The following is a 12,662-nucleotide window of genomic DNA, read 5'->3' as shown; positions in this document are numbered from 1 at the left end:
GAGTTTGTAATTCGAGTTGAGATGTGATTTTATGTGAGAGCTTTTTACTGTAGCAAAAAAGTTAGATGTGACTGTTTCTGAGAACTTTTTACTGTAGCAAAACTCAAATTTTAAACTCAAATCGGTGAAGTAAACGAAGCCAAATGTCTTCTTTCTATTTTCTCTGACATATTAATTAACCATGTTCCCAGATCTGCTAATTTTGTTTAGCTAAGCATGGTCTTAGGCTAGAAGGAAACATGATGTGGTTGGAAGATGTTCCACCACCTATTGTATCTGATGTACTTAAAGACATTTTTCATTGAATGACAGATACAATATTCACTAAAAAAAAAAAAAAATTAAATGTATTCTTATTTTTCTTCACACTTATACTTTTGGCAGGTTCAAGTTATTTACTTGAATTGAAAAGTGAAAGTATATAAAAGAAAATTAAATTTGAATTTTTATGAAAGAAAATATTATGACAAAAAATTTAAATTGTGATTCGAATTGTAAAAAAAAAAAAATAGATCCTTATTTATTTTTAATAAAAATTCTAACTTAAAACCAAGTGTTATCAATACCTATTTTTCCGTATGTTTTTATTAAAAATTTCACCAGACGTGGTTTGATAAGATTAATTAAAATTTTAAGACATGAAATGAGAATTTTTAAAGTTAAAATCAAAAATAAAAGTGACCTTAAAGTTCAACGGCCGATGATGTTGCGGGAGTTGATTTTCTACCAGAAAACGATACTATATTTATTGTATCCAAAATTTGGTCTACCTCAATTGTGATAAATAATTTTTTAAACCGAAAAGTCAAAATTGGAAGCGGATAGCGAATAGCGATGGTTGGCTTTGTTTTATGCTTTGTCAAATCGCTTTCATCTAAGTAAATCCGTTATCAACTTACTAAGTTTTTATTTTTTTATTTTTTTTCTCTTCCGCTGAATAATAACTTTAGTTGGAAGGCTTTTGGGGATGACAAATAGATGCTAATGCCGCGTAATTCTCGTTTATTTTACCGATTTGAATTTTTAGTTCTAAATTTTTATAGTTAAAAGCTCTTAAAAAATGTCACATTTAACTTTTTCTGCTACAGTTAAAGACTCTTAAAAAATGTCATATCTCAACTCGAATTGAAAACTCAAATCTACGAAACTAACGAGACCGTAGTTAGTTAAACAAAATAAACTAAAAACTAACCAGATTATCAAAATAAATAGATAAATAAATAAATAAAACTAGCAAACAGCCAAACAACTCTGTGGATTGTTTTCATTTTTATCAATTCCAAAATCCAAACGTAAAATCAAAATGTCTATTTTTTTAAATACAATTTTAAATTAATTTTACCTTATTAAAAGCTTGTTTAGTTCGTTAAATTGAGTTTTTAATTTGAGTTGATATGTAATTTTACGTAAAAAATTTTATTGTAATAAAAAAAATAAAATTATTTTTAAAAATATTTTATTATAATAAAATTTAAATTTTAAACTCAAATGAATGAAATTAAGTGCAGGAGCAAAAAGTTCCAAACATTAATCATAACACAGAATAATCAGAAAAATAAGATAAGCTCCAAACACTAATTATAAAAAAAAAAAAAAAAAAAAAGGGGGAATATTCAGCGGCTTCTCACATGATGCCACGCCAGATGAGCCCTTTTTCAGAGGAGAACCGTTATCTGTAGACTGTAGTTGAGGGGAACCCCACTACTCCATAGAAACGACCGAATCCACTCCGGTCAATTATTCAACACCACAGATTCGTACGTGGCATAATCCCATTCGCTAGCCTACCAAAGTAAATGATCGACCAACCGCACCGAAGCAGTAAGATTCTCAACTCTTCTAATTAGAATGAATAATCTCTCTCTCTCTCTCTACGCCCAACGACTTCCAGACTCTCTCTCTCTCTCTCTCTCTCTAAAAACGAAAAAAAAAAAAAGTTGTTGCTTTTTAGCTTTTTGGTCTCCGCTTCAGCTCCTTTGATCACCAGGTATTCCCAATTGCGTAAATTTTCTTCCGATATAGGGTTTCTTTTTCCTCTGGATTTTCTGTCTTTGCTTGTTTTTTATGGTATTCGTGACCAAGCTATGAACTTGATATTGATTTTTTCTGGTTGTCTTCGTAAATGGAGAAAAAATTTTCATTTTTCTTCGCTTTGAAGTTGAATAAATTTATGGTCGAGTGTATATTTCTTTGATCGCGAGAACACGAGGCAAAAGAAGAAGAAAAAAGAAGTACGAATTTCAAGGCGGCAACCTTTTTTTTTTTTTTTTTTTCAGAAATCGGGTTGATTAAAGTGATCGGCTTAGTAGAAGTTTAATCTTTTTCCCGTTTAGAGACCAATGAATAGAGGAAGCATAAAATTTTGTTTCACTATTGATTTTCCTTCATTTTCTTGTCTACCAAGCAGTAGACTTGGAGGTGGGGAGATGATATATTTTATTCTGTGTTTCTTATTCTGTAATTTTTTTTGGGCTCTGGAGTTCATTATATTCTTAGAAAACTGAAATTGTATTCAAGGATATGTTTGACTGTGTTCGAAATAACACCAGCTATTCCGTTTGCTCATTGGATAGCAAATAGAGCCTAATGGTGTTTTATATATGACATATATATACCATATACATATTTGTTTGTTTGTTTTGATAGAAACTTTGAGAAACTAGTTATTACTAAACACCTCGGAGATGTCTTATTAATTGTCTATTCCTGACAGGTGGTATTTTTCTTTGAATTTGAGTCTGGTCTTCTGCTACTGGTCCAATGCCTTCTCCTATCTTGCCTCAGTGGCATGATAAAGCTAGTGGATTCTTTTCTTCCTCAGGTACCTTTTTATTTACATCACTTGCTCTTGTTTTTGTTATTTTATTTATACTTACTTTGGGCTTTATTGTAGGTGTAAAGATTAAAGAAGCTGGACAATCAGCCGGAACATTTGTAGGTGAGGTTGCGAAGGATGCAAGAGGTAATGTCGCAGATGTGGCAGGGCGATTTGGCTCGCTGGTCAAAAGTCGATGGGCGCTTCTCCAGCAGCCATCGACAAAACATGCCGTGCAAGAACGTCTTATAACCGCAGCTGCTACCACTGGCACATTGTTTAGGAGGAGCCTCTCAGAGACGAAGGATAAGGTAGCTGTTGGGAAGACAAAAGTTGAAGAGGCAATTTCCTAGCCCTATCTGCAAAATTAGATGAATCATTATGAATTGTGTGGCTGTGTGAAATTTAAACTGTTAATATGACCGTGTGACGAAATTATTGTTTGACATTAATTTTCACCACTGGAGCAAAGTTTTAAGCTATAGTTGTTACGTAGATTACTAAATATTACAAAACTTTAACGAGTTTACACAGTAATTGTACAAAAAGTATGTTTATGCTCTAGAAACACATTTAAGTGCTACATTCAATGCATAGTTCAACATATTAGGTTGATCTCTGTCGAAATCTTTGAATTTGCTTATCCGCTTACTGATATACTATAGTTGGTGAATGTCTAATAGGTGGCCAAGAAGACAGCACAAAGAAGTAAAACCATTCTGACTGATATTGAAAGATGGCAAAAGGTATGGACACCGTGAGGCTACTTCTATTTGTTTTTCCATTTTATTTTTCTTAATGGATATTGTTGTTTGTCCTGAAGGTTTAATCTTGTGCTCTTATTTGCAGGGTGTTGCTAGCACTGATGGTAAGTTTCGTAACCAAGTCTTACCTTCTACCAAGTAGGTTTCTTTCTAGTTTGAGTTTAGCAAAATTTATTACTGTGAATTGACTTGTGGTATTAAACAGTTGGAATTTATTATTTTTTTTTTTAAAAATAAATAAATAAAAGTCGGAATTTTGTGGACACAGATTTCAAAAAATTGGCTGCGTCTTTGAGCTATTGAATTAGTAATAGGCGGATGAGTTTTGTTTTAACTCCCACAAAAATGTTGAGGTCATTATGGGGCAGTGTTCAAGGAGACTATAGGTTTTGACCAGCAATAAGGATTTAGTATTCACATAGATAATAGCTTTGTACCAATAATTATTTTCTTTTTATAATTTTCAGTATTTGGAGTTCCAATTGAAGTTACTGTACAAAGAGAACAATCCATGAGACCCATTCCCAACATGTTGGTCAAGTGTGCAGATTACCTCGTATTATCAGGTAATTGATTAAGAATTAGTTCTGCAGATTTGTGACTAAACACTATAAGTATGAATATGTGTGAATGCACTCAAAATACATACATATGTATGTACGGATGTATATATCTGTATGTGTACATATTACTGCATCATTTCTTTTATGTATGCACTCCAAATACACACATATTATCAGGTAATTGATTAAGAATTAGTTCTGCAGCTTTGTGACTAAACACTACAAGTATGAATATGTAAATATGTACGAATGCACTCAAATACATACATATGTACTTACGAATGTATATATCTGTATGTGTGCATATTACTGCATCATTTGTTTTATGTTTGCACTCAAAATACGTAATGAATATATCTGTATGTGTACATATTACTGCATCTCTTGTTTTAGATGATGCTTACACTTCCTCTGTTCATTCTTGGTTTATAGGACTCAATACACCATTCCTGTTTAAAACGGAGGCAGATAAAAAAGTTATTCAGCAATTAGTTTCACTATTCAACCAAGGTATCTTAATGTCTTTTATAAGTTTTATCTGCGGTTATTCTACTTTAGCGATATGATGGTAAAACACTGTATTATGATTTCATCAGATTCAAATGCATCATTACCAGAGAGTGCAAATTCAATAGAGGTGGCAGCTCTAGTCAAGTATTACCTAGCTAGCCTTCCCGAGCCCCTAACAACATTTGAGCTTTATAACGAAATAAAAGGTGCTCGTTCTAGCATAAATGCAATGAGAAATATATTGAAGAGGCTTCCGAATGTAAACTATATGACCCTGGAATTCATTACTGCATTACTCCTCCATGTTAGCCAGAAAGCACTTGTTAACAAGGTAGGAAGCTTATCTCCTTCGCATCTCTCCTTTTCATGGATTTTGTTGATAACTATGGATGTTCCTTTTCTATCTCGGTTGGCTGGACTGGTTTTTAGATCCTATATTTCCTGGTCATAGGCTCATCGCTGCAAGACAATAAAACTTCCTGTGGAATGCTTCCTCAGGAAGAAAAGTTTCCTGTAGAGGAATGAAACTGCTTGCGCATACCTTTCAGATGTCATTCTTTTATATTGTCACTCACCAAAGGAAATTGAGGAATCATCTGTTTGATCATGTTGATGTGGTTTATAAAATCTGGCTCATTTTGCTTCCAGTGTCGGAAAAAAGTTACTTTCTGGCTGTAGATATAATTATATCCACTAAGCTCACTAATCTTCAATGTAATGCAGATGGACACCGGAAGTCTTGCCATGGAAATGGCCCCAGTTATGATTTGGCAGAAAGGAAGTGAACCTGACATCTATAGGCAGTATTGGAGCCAACCACCAAAAGGACCTTCCAATAATAATTTTGAACCCCCTCCTACTTATAGTGCATGGGACATGCTTTCTGGTAAAGTAGTCATATCAATAAAATTTTCATGCATATTATGGCTTTGATATTTTGAACAGTTGTCCTTTTAATTTATTCTGCTTTGGGACAACAAATTAGTTGCATAGAAGATTGGCCACTCATTATTTACTTTTTAATTATTTTTTCTTGTACTACAGAGGAAGGGGAGGCTACTGATGCTTCTTCTCCCATTCCATTGGACGATGGCGTGCCGATGGACTTTGGAGCAATCGAGGTTGTTCAGTGCCTCATAGAACATCACAATGCCATTTTTACAGATGCTAATGAAACAATTTGGAAATGAGATTGGAGATTGATAAAGTTGCAGTGCTTTACCATATTTGGTCAAGATGATCATCTCAGCAGCAGGGCATTCGATTTCTTTGAGAAGCCAGTTAGTGTTACTGAACAGAGACTGGTTAGCATGTAGACGTTCGAGTCTCATATGTATTTGGAAAGAACAGTGTTGCCCTTTTTCTGTCGAGAGAAAAACGCTGCCTCCTATCATAAGATCTGTAAATCTTGAGCTAGAAATATATGTTTTCCGTTCGAGTCATTTTTAGGAATGATTTCTTTCTTTTCTTTTTCTTTTTTTAATTTTTTTTAATCATTGTTGTGTCCAGGTTTCTGATCTTGCCATAGTTTGCTTGCTTAGAAAATGTGCGCATGTGTGAGATATGATGCTTTCTGCATTTTTATTTATATAAAAATGACCTTAATTTTTCATTGAAAGTGAAAAACATGTCTTAGTGCTAGTAGTTAATTCAAAGAAGGCAACACGGGAACTAAGCAAAGTCATTAGCAGTTCGTAACATAAATAAATATATGGGTTAATATCATTGTAACTCTATCATGGTCTTTGATTTAATTGGGTATTTGATGGGCTTTGAGGGAATTGTCACAAGTTTTAAGTTTGAATTGTAAATAATACCACACATCACACTATATTTACGATACCTAATATACCTTTAAGTTATCTGTCGGTATACGGTCACAATATCAGTATCCGGCTGAGATACCCGCTGGTATCCGGCCCTAAAAGTAGTATCCAACCGGATTGACACGATAAATGACTCGACTAGATCTTTTCTTTGCCTAAAAAAAAAAAAGCAATTGATCGTTTTATGTGTAACTCTTTTGGTTTTTCCTGTTTAGCTGTAAACGATGTTGAGATTTCTCTTGCATGTAAATTTCACTTTGATCGGGTAAATGTCCTTATGTCAATCGGGCATTCAGTTGATTTTGATTCACGATGATGTCTAGACATTTATTGTCCAATTGATTACCTTCTCCTTGTGTATGAGAATTAAGTATTAGAAGTCAAAATGGGAGTTCCCCTAGTATATTTGTGTATAACTCAAATGGCCCAATACTTTAAGAAGAGCAATCAGGCTTCAATAGATTTCATAAGTGTCCTCAAGGTCCATTTTGGAAATCATGTTCCATTGAGACGTCTCAAGTTATAATGTTGATTATGAAGCCTTGAGCGTTAAATGCTCAAGACAATGTTATTTAATTAAATCAATTTATCATATTATTAGGCATATCATCAGATGTTTAAAACATATATATATATATATTGTTATTCGGTTATGCAATGGTAACCTTAGAGAATTTTTCCTTCATTAACGACTCATGTGTGATGCATATGCTAGTTCTTAAAAAACAAACGGAGGTATCAATTGGGGTGTGTGAAAAAAATTCAGTAGTTAATTAAAAAAAATAAAAAGGAGACAAAGTGCCAATAAAAATAATTTCAGGACATTCATGCAAAACGGGTCGAAAGACAACTGTAAGCCCATTGGATGATCTTTTGCCGTCACGTGCAGCTTATAAAGCTTTTTTTTTTTTTTTTTCAAAAATAGTAGAAAATAAGTCAATACAAAAAGTTTAAAAAAGTATGTAGGTCAATTTTTAGTTATAGAAATTAATAGGCCATAACTTGTCAAGTTATGGTTCATAACCAAATAAGTTATAGACAAACTTGTCAAGTTATGGTTCATAGCCAGACAAGTTATGAACAAAAACCGTGAATTATAAACAATAACTTGTCAAGTTATGGTTCATAACCAGACAAGTTATGGACAAAAACAGTAATTTGGCATATTTATTAACTTATATAAACTATTGACCTATTAATTTTAATTCATCTCAAATCTTGACTTATTTACCTCTTTCTCCATTTTTTTTTTCCCCTAACTTTTATTAAACTGATCGGGTAAATGCCAGCTTCACAAAAATAATATATTCTTATAGCAATAATAAACGAAGTATGTATAATCCATAATCTGTAATCATAAATAAAATAGAAAAAGTATGATGCTTCCAATTGGAATCAGGAAATTAATAGTTGACTTATAACTGACGCATAGGTAAATCATAAAATCTAAATTTATTATCGGATAAGCTTGGATAATTAATAGAATTACTTATAAAAGAGCGTGCCATCGGCATATGTTTCTATAGATGCATAGTTTTTTTTTCATACTGTTGAATGTTGGACATCAAACCAGAGATAAATAGTATTGGCCATCAAAAATTCAAAATTTCAACATATGGATCCCCGTATGTTTACAACTCGTCCTTTCTATTGATCTACGTTTCTTCCGTTGTTTGTCTGACTTGATCGAAGTCAATAACTTGATTGCTTTCTAGTTCAACATGTAATTGTTTTAGTGAAAAAATTGTTGTTTCTGTAAAATCTTGATTTGGTAATGTTTTGATCCGTTAATTAACAGTGAAAACATTATATTTAACTTATTAAATTGAGGAAAGCTTATATATATGTGTGTGTGTGTGTGTGTATATATGTGTATATATCTTGCATGAATATTGTAAGATAATAACGAAAAGTTATCTCATCATTTAGTACTGGTTATGATTATTATTATATAACATGGGCCTGTTTATTATAGTGTTCTTATTTCTCTATAACATAAATTCATTCTCATTATAATCTTATATGACGTTGCTGCCTTGCATAACAAAAAAAACCATAAACTTTAATACACATTACACACACCACACACATACACACACACGTGTGTGTATATATATATATATTGGTTATGATGATTATTATATAACATGGGCCTGTTTATTATAGTGTTCTTATTTCTCTATAACATAAATTCATTCTCATTATAATCTTATACGACGTTGCTGCCTTGCATAACAAAAAACCATAAACTTTAATACACATTACACACACCACACACATACACACACACACACGTGTATATATATATATATATATATATATATATATATATTGATTATCAGGTTCTTTCCGTGTCCCATAAAATTATGTGATTGCCGTGTTTCGTTTTTGTTTCTTGTTCATATTAATTTAGCATGCATATTTTGTAAGAATGTTTTTTATTCTCAAAAATACTAGCATCATGACGACTTGTTTATTAATTTTTTGGAACAGACCGATCCCTAATTTATTATTATTAGTATTATCTTCATTATTTTCATTATTGTTATTAGGGAGAAATAAGAAAATATGTCAAGACTTGAGATGAATTAAAATTAATAGGTCAATAGTTTACATAAGTTAATAAATATGCCAAATTATTGTTTTCATCCATAACTTGTCTGGTTATGAACCATAACTTGACAAGTTATTGTCCATAACTTATCTGGTTATGAACCATAACTTGACAAGTTTATCCATAATTTATCTGATTATGAACCATAACTTAATAAGTTATGGCCTATTAATTTTTATAACTAAAAAATGGCCTATATATTTTCTTAAACTTTTCATATTGGCATATTTCTTATTATTTCCCTTGTCATTATTACTATTTTGCACTTTTAGTCTACATCCCCAAAATTAGTGATGGGTATTTGAAAGTTAACGAAAGTAGTTATCTGAGCGTACATGATATCTTGTAGGTTCACAAAAGTCATACAATGTTTAAATAAATTTTCTAATTTTAAGATTTTTCAATCAAGATAAAGAGAACATATCTTGTTTAATAAAATTTTGAATTATCATGCATCGGTATGTGATTACTTTCTTCAGATTTCAAAAAAAAATTCATAATCAATTTTAGAAATTAGGACCAAAACAATCAATGGTATTAATAATAAGAGGGATTAAGTTATCAAGAAAGGGCTTTATAAGGACGAAATCGCAACAATGAATATATCATATCACTAGAACCGGCCAAATCCGACGTAATATATTCTCTTTTTATAATTAAATTTGTTAGTTTTTTTTCTTTTAATCTTGAATGCTAATATGTATACGTTGACGGTGGAATTTCTTCAACAAGATTACGCCGGGTTACCTCTCGATATTCCATTAAGTTACCGGCCTAAAATTGTTATGTATTTGGGTTAATGTTGCAAACTGTTTGTTGTAGTGTAGTATGAGAAGCATGAAAGTAGTGCTTGAATGAACGTAAAAACACACAAATTTTATAGTGGTCACTCTGTATGAAAGAGTTACATCCACTGTAAATTGTATTTATCTTTGGCTTTTTTTTTAGATTACATCTGATCCCTCCCTCTCTGGGGCTTTGCCCCTTTTATAGCCCGTGGATTACATATGGATTCCCTTTTGGACGGACTGTCACAGAGATTTTAATGATGACTTTTCCAAAGTGGCGTACTATCCCATTTGCTTAGACTGTAGCCTGTCAACGCCTTTTATACTATCCACTTACCCATTTCGTCCACTATTGTGGCTCTGGGGATCTTCTTCGATTTCATTGGTCCTTTACAGGCGGTTTATGGGCAAGCAATCATTTCCTGTGTTGCTGACCTTTTCCAAGTCCAGATGCAATCTGGGGATTTCCCCTTGCCCACTCAAGGGCCTTTCTAGGGACGTGGACCCATATTCATGCGGTCTGCTCTCTGTGCCTACACAATACAAAGCCAGACATAGGCTCTCCATCAGTTGACCCTACCATGGTACCTCTTATGCGAACAAGTCACATAGGCCTCGACTGTATATAGGGTCGACAGTCTTATGAGTCACCCCATACAATTGGCCCTTTCACCATATGGAGTTCCAAGCGTCGACAGCTATTTGACGTGACTAACACAGGGCCACGTGGGGCACAATCGTTGTCCGACGTGTCAGCGCACATTTTCCCACACAATAGTATATATTTTTATTTCTGTAGGTTGGGCATGGTTGTCGAAGCATTTGTTGGACTTGGTTTTAGAGAAATTGGAGTCATCATTAGATTATTTGCAATTTGGTGTCGTTTGTTTGCAATGGCATTCTGTATTGAAGGATAGTCAAATTAAACGGAGTAAAATATCGCAACATCATCATATTCCAATGCTTCTCATCCCTAGCGAAGAACAAACATGGAGCATATATAACACTATAGACAACAAATTTTCCGACTCAAAACTTTTTGTATCGTATAATAAACGTATTTCTGGCTCTTCACAGGGATGGTTGGTAATGGTAAACAAAGACTGGATGGTAACGCTTTACAAACCTTATGCTAAAGTTAACAAGGGAAATAATGTAGATGTTAGCATTCACCTTCCAAGCCTATTTCCTCCTAATCTAGACGATTATTTATTATCCGGGTTGTACAATAGATTATGCTGAAGTCTATGATTTTCACATCGAGAAATCTTTACTTACAGCTGATCCGTTAGTAAATCCAAATGAAAGTACGGTCGTGGTGATATTTGGAGAAATGCAAGAGCTAGCTATTTTCAGAATTGCCAAGGACACAACACGGACAAAAATTTATGCCTATGATCATGAGAACGAGCAAATTCTTTAAATTTAGAAGATATCTTTGTTGAGTAAAAATATTTATTAATGTTAAAATAATATTTCACACACAACATAATTTCACCTATATTAGGATTTAATTAATATAGGAGTTTATTATTTTTAGTTCGACCCAACCAAGATTATAAGAATAACTTCTTAATTACAATCCCTTGGTACAAGGGAAGACTTTTTTATTCCAGTTAAAACAGTAAATTCTATTTTCTGTGAATTTAGAAAATTTGGGTTGATTTAAAATTGCGGCTGAACTCGATGAATTTGGCTGAGTTGCCTACATACCCCATTAGGGGATCAAGCCACTTGTAGTTTAAATTTTGGGTTTGAAAATTTTGGATAATTCCTCGGTGTATGACCTTATGAGGAATTTACGCACTTTGAAGTTTGATTTAGTTTAGTTTTGACTTTGTCATTTATGAGGATTTTTAGGATTGAATTTGGTCTTGAAACTGCACCTAAATTTTAGGTTGCCTACGTATCCGATAGGGAATCAAGTCAATCGTAGTTCTTGAATTTGAATTTGGATTTTGAAGAATTTCCCGATATATGACCATCAGAGGAATTCAGAATTGAATTTGATCTTGAAACTGCACCTAAATTTTTAGGTTGGCTACATATCCCATAGGGAATCAAGTCAATCGTAGTTCTTGAGTTTGAATTTAGATTTTGAAGAATTTCCCGATATATGATTATAGGAGGAATTAGGATCGAATTTGATCTTAAAACTGCACCTAATTGTTTAGGTTGCCTACGTATCCTATAGGGAATCAAGTCAATCGTAGTTCTTGAATTTGAATTTAGATTTGGAAGAATTCCCCGATATATGACCATAGGAGGAACTCAAAGATATTTTAAAATTTGATTTGGAATTTTACTTTAGAATTTGGATTTGAAAGTTATATTTGGATAATTTCCCGGTATATGACCTTATGGGAAATTAAAATGATCCTTTTTGAATTTGATGTTGAGAGATTTTTTTTTGAATTTGGGATTTGAAAATTGCATTTAATCACCATATGGTTTTATGAGACAATGAGCTCATCTTTTTGAACTAAGGGGCAATAAAGAGATTCAATTTGTGCACTTTAAATTTTTTAGGTATTTAATATTCTGAATTTTTTTAAAATTTATTATCTTTCTCCTTTTTATTTTTTGAATTTTAAAATTTAAAATCAAATCCACCATTTAAATTGGATTTGTTATGATTAATTTATTTTGACTGATTTTCTAATCTCTTATTTTTTTGCTAACAATTTAATTTCAAAGGAAACTCAAATTTTTCTCACCCTCCTCCTTTCTACACGCTTCTTCTTCTTTATATATATATATATATATATATATATAGACACAC

General features: G+C 32.5%; 1 protein-coding gene and 1 pseudogene across 3 annotated transcripts; both read left to right on the top strand.

Annotated features, from left to right (window-relative positions):
- The first annotated feature begins 1,887 nt into the window (after nucleotides 1-1,887).
- Nucleotides 1,888-6,103, top strand: LOC21384943 (uncharacterized Rho GTPase-activating protein At5g61530). 3 transcript variants are annotated; one of them, XM_024165262.1, is made up of 10 exons: nucleotides 1,888-1,987; nucleotides 2,714-2,821; nucleotides 2,894-3,126; nucleotides 3,499-3,561; nucleotides 3,665-3,683; nucleotides 4,047-4,145; nucleotides 4,575-4,652; nucleotides 4,739-4,983; nucleotides 5,376-5,538; nucleotides 5,697-6,103. In XM_024165262.1, exons 2-10 carry the CDS (start codon nucleotides 2,761-2,763, stop codon nucleotides 5,840-5,842), a joined length of 1,107 nt encoding a protein of 368 aa, XP_024021030.1. In that variant the 5' UTR covers nucleotides 1,888-1,987; nucleotides 2,714-2,760; the 3' UTR covers nucleotides 5,843-6,103. The 3 variants fall into 3 exon arrangements, with proteins under 3 accessions (XP_024021030.1, XP_024021028.1, XP_024021029.1); XM_024165260.1 differs by having other exon boundaries at nucleotides 2,894-3,156; XM_024165261.1 differs by lacking the exon at nucleotides 1,888-1,987 and adding an exon at nucleotides 2,072-2,231 and having other exon boundaries at nucleotides 2,894-3,156.
- Nucleotides 6,104-10,283: 4,180 nt separating this feature from the next.
- On the top strand, nucleotides 10,284-11,303 carry LOC112091493 (annotated as a pseudogene).
- Nucleotides 11,304-12,662: the final 1,359 nt, after the last annotated feature.

Source organism: Morus notabilis, unplaced genomic scaffold (genome assembly GCF_000414095.1).
Source record: "Morus notabilis unplaced genomic scaffold, ASM41409v2 Scaffold3172, whole genome shotgun sequence".
Lineage (NCBI taxonomy): Eukaryota > Viridiplantae > Streptophyta > Magnoliopsida > Rosales > Moraceae > Morus > Morus notabilis.
Note: the sequence above shows the minus strand (reverse complement) of the source record. Positions and strands in the feature narration are given on the sequence as shown.